This window comes from Triplophysa rosa, linkage group LG8, assembly GCF_024868665.1.
Source record: "Triplophysa rosa linkage group LG8, Trosa_1v2, whole genome shotgun sequence".
NCBI lineage: Eukaryota > Metazoa > Chordata > Actinopteri > Cypriniformes > Nemacheilidae > Triplophysa > Triplophysa rosa.
The window spans coordinates 9,946,298-9,955,736 of NC_079897.1; the positions used below are offsets into that span (position 1 = coordinate 9,946,298).

The 9,439-nt window shown below is 39.7% G+C and overlaps 1 protein-coding gene across 1 annotated transcript in view; it reads left to right on the forward strand.

Moving 5' to 3' along the window:
- LOC130558066 (early endosome antigen 1) overlaps positions 1–2,195 on the forward strand; it is a 16,506-nt gene extending 14,311 nt beyond the window's left edge. Inside the window, exon 7 of the mRNA XM_057340290.1 lies at positions 1,786–2,195. Within this exon, the coding sequence (XP_057196273.1) occupies positions 1,786–1,788 (3 nt within the window). The 3' untranslated portion in view covers positions 1,789–2,195. The remainder of the gene's footprint in view (positions 1–1,785) is intronic.
- The last annotated feature ends 7,244 nt before the right edge of the window (positions 2,196–9,439 follow it).

The window sequence follows — 9,439 nt, forward strand, 5'->3', positions numbered from 1 at the left end:
AATGTGAGCAATGAAACATACTTTCTGTACAGCAGCGGAGGACTATTTATTCGGAACCGAGGAACAACCGAAGACGTCGCTTACTGACCTTTGATTTGCTAATCAGCGGAAGGGGGCGTTTCATACCGCCCACATGTGAGAAACTAGTTTTCAAGTTGTTTATTCGTTTTTTAAACGTTAAGTTGAAAACGAAAAAAAAGCCGAATTCTCGTTTTTACGTTTTTTTTTGATGAAAACGAAAATGGCGCCGTTTTCTCACTCCCGTTTGTTCAAGTTCAAACTGAAAAACAAATGGCCAAAAGATACACGGACCGTTCACAGCAGCAGCAGCTCCAGGAGTGAAGATGTGTTTCTCTGGTCGACACACGCGTGTCAGAGGCGGTCCATGAGCTGTCCGCGTTCTCAATTCTCTTCCTGCTCTCACAGTTTAAACAAACGGCCTCACTGCGTGCGTGTGACGAGGGAGCTGTGTGCAGTGCATTGTGGGAAGACGGCCATCATTCATTGAAGTGTGGTTTCATACCAAACTATGATTTAACGTGAAAATATTTCAGACGTTGCTGTGTTCAGAAGCGTCTGTTTGGGAAGAAGCACACGCAGCAGAACACAAGTCTAAAATCAGTCAGTAACAATGTGTTTATGAGCTTCATTTCAGTCGAGCAAATGTATTTTTAAAAATTCTCTTTCTTTGTAGGGTAGTAGAGCATGTGTGTGTGTTATTTTTGATATGTGGGTAAAGTAATCATAATAATGTCATTTACAGTGAGTGTATTGAATGTGACGGTGTAATGAAGTGGAGATTTATGAGTGTGTTCTCTGGCATAAGAATAATTCTCAATTACACAATTAAAGAAACCACACTGACTCAATGTGAAACAAGCGCGGGCCGTTCTTCCCCTTCTCTGGTTGTGTTTGATGAATTTAGTGCTGAGGATCAGCAGACGCTGTGACTCCTCAATGTGTCTGTAAGTGAGTCTGTGTTCAGATAACTCATCTCTCATCTCCACCAGCTCAATGATCTTCCTCTCACAGATGTTTCATCTTCATTCAATGTTCAGCGCTGGAATAAAGTCAAGAAACTAAACATCTGCAGAGGAAGACCTGAGCAAGCATCCACATGAGGCAGAAACATTACAGCTCCCTCTTATGATGATGATGCGAGCTGGATTCAAACCTGTGTTTATTGCATGACCATCACAGCACATGTTCTTATTTAATAACACACGCACACACACGCACGCACGCACGCACGCACACACGCACACATGTTGGGTTTCCATGTTTTATGGGGACATTCAATAGACACAATGGTTTTTATACTGTACAAACTGTATCTCATATTCCCTTTCCCTAACAATCACACACAACTGTCTGCTCTTTTACATTTTCACAAAAGTTCATTCTTTATGATTTATAAGCTCGTTTCCTCATGGGGACAAAACATGTCCCCACAAGGACAAGGGTTTTGGATATTGCCAACACCGTAGGGTTTACCCTTCCCACACACTGAACACACACACACTCTCATTTATATCTTCAGACTAATGAGCTGCGGTTGGAAATGAAGAACAGAACCACACGGTTAAACTGTCAGGTGCAAGACATTATCACCTTATAAAAATATAACTGACTTAATTGTTTTCAGAATAGTCAAATACTGTTGATGAATGAACTATTAACTTACGTAAATCACAGAAGATAAGACTCAAGTCATGTCATTCACTAACACACAAACACATTTAACAAATATAACGTTGTTGTTGCTCTTGTGTGTGATCCTCACAGTGATGCAATGAGAGACATTTATGGACCAAATCCACTGATCCTGGACCACCTGAGACGCTTTAACACACAGAAACCCACCAGACCACATCAGATCCAGCACTGATGTTCTGTTCTCTTCACACAACACACAGACAGAACAAATGCACACTTTTAACTTTGTGTGCATTTAATCTATACAGAACTTATATATATCTCAGTGTTGGGGACTATGAGCTTTCTCAAATACAGCTGTGGAAAAAATGAAGAGACCATTACAAATGGAATCATTTAATCATTATTTCAGTCCACAAAATCAAACCTCAGGAATGACATAAAGTCATCCAACAGCAATGTGAAAGACTGACAGAATGACAAGACACATGAAAACTGTGAGAAAAATCCAAGTTATTGAATAAAACAATTATTAAAAAGACAAAATACATGTAGAAATGTGACTTTTGGTTTTTATTTAAAAGTGAATCTGAAAATGTTTTCTTTGCAGTACTTGAGGTCTGATAAAACACAACATCTTTGCTGTTATTTTGTTTCTTCAGTTTTCATTTTCTGCAAACCAATGCAAATAGAAACAATATTTTTATTTGAAATTTATGAGAAATCAATATTTTATCTAAACACATATAAACATGTTTAAAGGGCTCATATGGCGTGAACACGTGTTGTTCTGTGTCTTTGGTGTGTTATAAGTCGCTCATGCATGTATTAGACGTGTAAAATTGCAGAAATGAAAGTGTGGGAACAAAAGATGCTTTCTATGTAAAAGCGAATGCTCACCCAGACCTGCCTGAAACACCTCGTGTAGCCACACCCCCACAAATCTACTTCAGTTGGTGGTCTGATTTGACTAAGACCGCCCAAATGTTTACTCAAGTAAGGTGGGCGTACCTGTCAGTACAATTGTATTGGAACCTGATGTTCCAAATATGGTCAGAGGCGTTACATTTCCCTCACACGCTTGCAGTATTCCACCAATCACTACACACTGGTGAACTGGCCAATCACAGCACACCTCGCTTTTCAGAGCCATGAGCTTTGTTAAACTTCAGCGCGTTTCAGAGAGGCGGAGCAAAGAGGAGATACAAACATGTCATGGCTCTGCCTCTATTAGTCATGTTTTTCTTGGTCCTGTGGCAGAGTATATGGAGCGATTTTAGTCTCATTAATTATTCACGCGTAAAACAAGATACACACATGCGTAAACAGTTTCACATGAACAAAACCTAATTTACGTGCACAAAGTATACATATACATTTACAAAAAGCAATTCACGTGCGTAAAACAAAACTATTTTCTCATAAAGTACGTTTCGCAAACACGACTGTGCACAAATATTTCGAAAGTTTAAAATGTACACGTTTATCGTGTTATGTGAATGTGCAAATCGTCACTTACGTGTGAATCGTCTTGGATGTGTGTGTGTGTTTTTTGAGACTCTCCTGGCAGCGCAACCCCTCCCACGTGGGTTGTCGTACTCTTTAGCCAATCAGATTCAACCTTACCATTCAACCAATCATAAACGCGGAGAGCACAGGACTCAGGAAAACGGCTCTGCGCACCTTTTGCGCAGCTACAAATCTATGCGCCCATACAAAACAATGTTTCCAAGAACTAGTTATTTATTGTCCTTGTTCATTTAAAACATACATTGTATGGCCATACAAACATGAACATATCTCATCAGATATGTTCCCCAGACGGGGGAACACAGTTTCACAGTTTGTTACCCAGACGGATTTTAGCAGTTCAGTGGAAGTGACTGCTGGTTGTGTAGTTTTTAAGTGGTCATGTTCACTCACTATTTCATACTTTTCTCCTACAAAATAAATTAATAAAAACAGATTTATTGCGTGGCTGTATTATGTTTTAATACAGCATCACAGCTCAGAGAGTAGATTAGCGAAACTGTACAAACGAGCCTTTAGTGCTAACATTAGAGCTCCTTGAGTTCTGTGCTCTCCATGATTATGATTGGTTGAATGGTAAGGTTGAATCTGATTGGCTAAAGAGTACGACAACCCACGTGGGAGGGGTTGCGCTGCCAGGAGAGTCTCAAAATACACACACACACATCCAAGTCGATTCACACGTCAGTGACGATTTGCACATTCACATAACACGATAAACGTGTACATTTTAAACTTTCGAAATATTTGTGCACAGTCGTATGTTTGCGAAACGTACTTTATGAGAAAATAGTTTTGTTTTACGCACGTGAATTGCTTTTTGTAAATGTATACTTTGTGCACGTAAATTAGGTTTTGTTCATGTGAAACTGTTTACACATGTGTGTATCTTGTTTTACGCGTGAATAATTAATGAGACTAAAATCGCTCCATAGAGTCATGACAAAGCCTTTGGTCATGTGTGGAGAGAAACGTATTGTTGTCCTTTTGACAGTTCTCTCCAGTGTCTCGTCATTGGCCCCGCCCCTCTCGTTTCCTGTATTTTTTCCCGGCCGTGTCTGATTACCCTCACCTGCCCTGTGTCGTTATCCTTCCTTTGTCTTCCCTATTTAATGCCCTCTTGTTTCTTTGTCCTGTGCTCGTGGACTGCATGTGTACGTATGTGCTGATGCTCTTTGTGTGTGGTTTCCTCGAGTTCCTGCCTTGTCCTGCTTTGTCTTGCCCGTGTTAGTTAGTTTGAGTTTTTGATTATTGTTAGTTCTCGTTCTGCCCCATTGTGGGAAGTTTTTGTTTATCTTTTATAGTCTTCTGTTATAGTTTTGTTTCCCCCCGTCGAGGGTTTTTGTTTCTGTTAACCCCTTCACTGCCGCTGCCTGCATCTGGGTTCTTCCACCACACCGCTCGTGACACAAACATGCACGGTGTGTGGAAAATACAGCGGTTTTAACCTTAAATCATGTTTACACATTACATTACATCTAAAACAAACCATAATATTCCCTTTAGATGTGTCATATGACCCCTTTAATTCAGAAAAACGAATTGAATTCAAAATTAGTTGAAATAATTTACTTCAAAAATGATTGAAAATAATTAGAAAATGGTCTCTTCATTTGTACTGTAGATGATCACATAATAATTGTTAAATTTTACACACAGACGTGTTCATTCAACTAGAACTTTGTTATTAATCTGGAACGTCAACTGAAATGAAAAGTTCTTTTTCTTTTAACCGCTTGAAATGTGCTGAGAAATGAAGTAGAAAAATCCCACATCACGTTCAGCCCTGAAGTGAGCGCTGTGAGAAACTTTCATGAGAACTAAAGCCATTGACTCGCTGCTGTATTCTAGTTTCAGCTCTTCTCACGTAACGAGCCTTTTCCATGCGTGTGCTCGGGGAGTCTGACTCCAGATGGTTTCATGTCGTGACGTCTCTCTGCCAACTTCTGTTTGAGGCCGATTCAAGTTTTCAGTTGTTTTAACACCGTTGATCCGCCGGAGTTCATGTGATTCATCACATCCACTGCTGAAAACCATCTCTTACAATAAGACAACAAACAACTCTACTTTCAGTCCTCTTTTCATGTGCAATTAGTCCCAAGTAGAATAAAACGAACATGAAGTATATATACAGTATATATTTTTGTAAACACAACATACACAGACCTACACAACTTCTAGTTTGTTGCGAGTTTGTGGTATCATGGATTATTTGTGTATTTTTATGTAAAGTGTGTTGAGCTTTTCAGTTGTTGGACACGCGGCGGGCTGATGTTTTCATGACTCCTCATTGTGTCGTTACAGTAAGCGTTTCTCATCCCCTCCAAAATATTTGTGTCAGAAGAACAGCGAGCAGATAAATCACACACGGGTCGGATGAAAACAAAATAATTCTGTCCTCTAGAGGTCTCGTGAAGATGTTCTAGAGCGGTCCTGTGAGCATGACATCATCATCATCATCTGTGATATCAGAATCCTGATGTCATCACAAACACATGCTTCACATTTCAACATCAATCTCAACTCCACAGATTCGTCACGCTCGCATCACATCATTCTATTATTATTTCAAAACAACTTGGGACTTTTTTGATTTCCACAAGTATACTGTATTTCAGTGGGTGACATTCAGATGTCTCTCACTGCACTTTTGCGGTCCTCAAGATTCATCATCGCAACAGTAAGCAATGCTTTATCTTTAAACACAAATGTGAAGTCTGAACTGGACAGAATCGCTGCTTCACGCATCCCTCACGCTAAACCTTCAGTGTTTCAGGAGAGCACGCTGGGATCTGATCTGCATGTGGATTGTGTTTGGAAGAAGCTCAGAGAGACACAGCCCGAGGTTTGGACTTGGCAGCGTTTTGGATCAAACATCTGGGAAGCAAGCGATTCAGTGTGGACGAGTATTATTTCATCTGCCGTCGCTCCAGAGATTCACAGAGTCAAATGAAAGATGAACTTCACGCTCGTGAAAGAATCATACAGACGTGATCAAACAGAGTTTATGAAGAGAATCAGAATACAGACACATCTGAATCAAACACAGAAGTTAAGTCAGAATCATAGATAAGACACTTCAAACTGTTTTAACAGACCAGAAAAGAACAATACTGTTCATGAATATCTCAGTGTACCATACTATTGTCATCGTCTGATGTCATTTACATTGAGAATACTGTAAAAGGCGAGTCGTGATGAGCCGTTTTCTGTGATCCTCATTCAGCAGATGTGGAAGGATGAGAGATTGAGCAGAAATGACTCTGATGTTTAAAGTGAAGCCAAACGTGCTGGTTTCTGTGTTAATGATCCATCTGTACCGCCGTGAGAGTCAATGAGACACAAACACACAGCAGCTTCTGTTGTTTCTCTCCATGAAATCCAACATGATGTAAGAATCCCTCACATTTTCCCTCACAAATGAAACACTCTGTGTTTCATTTAGTTTTCATCTTAATTCATTATTATTACACAATCCACTGTCAACTGTTTTAAATCTCTCAGTTATCACTTTGGAAATAAATGTTATTCAGCATTTTTATTGCAATTTGTATTGTGACTGTAGAAGAACTCACTGAAGAACATAACACGTCTGTATGTTATTGAGTCTCTAAACAGCTGAACATCATCACCGAGATTTCGTGAGCTGAAACACAGAGGCAACTTCACACGGTAATAATTAGCACGCGTGATCTGATTCAGCCTAACGTTTAATAAAACTCAACACACACAAGAATGTGAAATAAAGCAGACGTGCTCTGGTCTCGCGGTAGCCGCACAATAGCCATCAAACACAAATAACATGAGAAAGAGTTGAGTCCTGCCAAACACAGACATTACACGTCTCAGTGAGAGACACAAGTGAGACGAGACTTTCAACTGCAGAGATTCTCATTCAAGTGTCTATTTAATTTCCCTGAGAGACATGTCCCTGTTGAAAAAAACTGCATATTCTGAGTTAGGTATATTTTGATGCTGATTTGACCAACTTAAACCAGCACCTGACCAGTTTAAACCAGCACATTACCAGCTGAAACCAGCACCTGACCAGTTTAAACCAGCACAGGACCATCTTAAACCAGCACATGACCAGTTTAAACCAGCACATGACCAGCTTAAACCAGCACATGACCAGTTTAAACCAGCACATGACCAGTTTAAACCAGCACATGACCAGTTTAAACCAGCACATGACCAGTTTAAACCAGCACATGACCAGCTTAAACCAGCACATGACCAGTTTAAACCAGCACATGACCAGCTTAAACCAGCACATGACCAGTTTAAACCAGCACATGACCAGCTTAAACCAGCACATGACCAGTTTAAACCAGCACATGACCAGTTTAAACCAGCACATGACCAGTTTAAACCAGCACATGACCAGTTTAAACCAGCACAGGACCATCTTAAACCAGCACCTGACCAGCTTAAACCAGTGCATGACCAGTTTAAATCAGCACAGGACCATCTTAAACCAGCACAAACCAGCAAACCACCATCAAAACATACCAAACCAGCATATGCTGTTTTTTTCAACAGGGGTGAAAGCTCCACAACATCATCCATCGATCAGAATCATCATCTGACATCTAATTGCACAGGTTAGAAACTCTTTGAAAAACTCTGTAAAGCTCATGTGAATGCAGATGGCTTCACGTTTAGATCTTTACAGTTTCATATAATTCCACGGCAGCTTCCTTCTGCTCATTTCAGGCTAATGAATCAAAGCTGATGAAGGTTCTGACAGATTAAAGTTCTGCGTCATATGACCAGAGTTTGTCCTGACAGCTGACATGTCATTATGATGAATTAGATGCTTTTTAACCTGCAGTTTGAATGAGTTCCAGTAGTTTCTGCACTTTTTATATGTTTTCTTGAGTTTTTAATGGCCGCTGATTTTGATTTATATACTCACATCTGGGCTGATGTTGTTCTTCTTTAAATACTGTAGTTACTGTGGTGTATTATCACCGAGCTTAAACAATCTAAGAGTCTTTTTCCTGTAAAGTGACACAAACATCAATCACTGTAACTTCACTGTACTATATGAAGCAACTCTACAGAAAACCAACTCAAATATTTACTTTTTTACATTTGGCAGACGCTTTTACTGACTTACAGTGCTTTCAGGCTGTATATTTGATCAGTGTGTGTTCTGTGAGCTTGAACTCTTGACCTTTGATCATGATCATTCAGTGACGGGAACACTACATGAACAAATGAAGACCTTCGGTGGCTTTGGTCGGGGTCACTGAGTGCAGCTATGACACGTCAGAGGAGATCTGGCCCTCCCGGCTGAGCCTGGTTTCTCCCGAGGTTTTTTTCTCTCCATTATTCATCATTGGAGTTTGGGTTCCTCGCCACAGCAGAGCAGTGCAGTGTTGGCTTGCTCACCGGGAGACTGCATTCATTTATTTATTAGATATTATTTATTATAATGATCTTGCTTGCTCTATAAACACCATGCACTGTGCTGTGTTTTACCTTTCTGTGTTTTTCTTATTTGCTCCTGTAAAGCTGCTTTGGAACAATGCACATTGTGAAAAGCGCTATATAAATAAAATTGAATTGAATTGAATGAACAAATGAAGAGACTCTCTGTCATCATCAATAACCACATGGATATAAATCATGTTTACATGCGAGTGAGTTTCGGCCTGCAGGAGGCGCTACAGCACGTGACTCTCACTCAGCACATTCAACAGATCAGAAATTTTTTTTTAAAGAAAATATAACATTCTTTCCTTCTTCCAGTGAATGTTTTAAAAGCCGTAATGATCTTCAGGTACAGAATGATGCTGGAAACAGAAATATCAAGAGGGAAACACGAACTGATCAAAAGTCTCAAATGAAATACATTGAGAGGCACTTTGGTTAAAAAAAGATTTGCCAAATGAGTAATTGTTCAACTAATTCTTTAACTTAATTACTTCAACTACCATGAGCATGAAATGAAAAACTAAAGTAAAGTAAAGTAAAGTAAAGTAAAGTAAAGTTTAACAGTATCTGTGAAAATGTGCTCAATGCTCTTTAAAGGACAGAATGTGGGCAGAAGTGGACCTGCGACACGCTCGAATGATTTTAATGCTTCAGATTTATACAGCATGTCATGTGTGGTGAAATTCTTCATTTATTACACCGGCTTCTCCATACAAGCGTTGAAACACATTTTGAGTCCCGGCCAGTGTTTGAGATGCCTGGAAGAAAATCCTGTCGGACAAGAGATAGTTCACCCAAAAATGAAAATTCT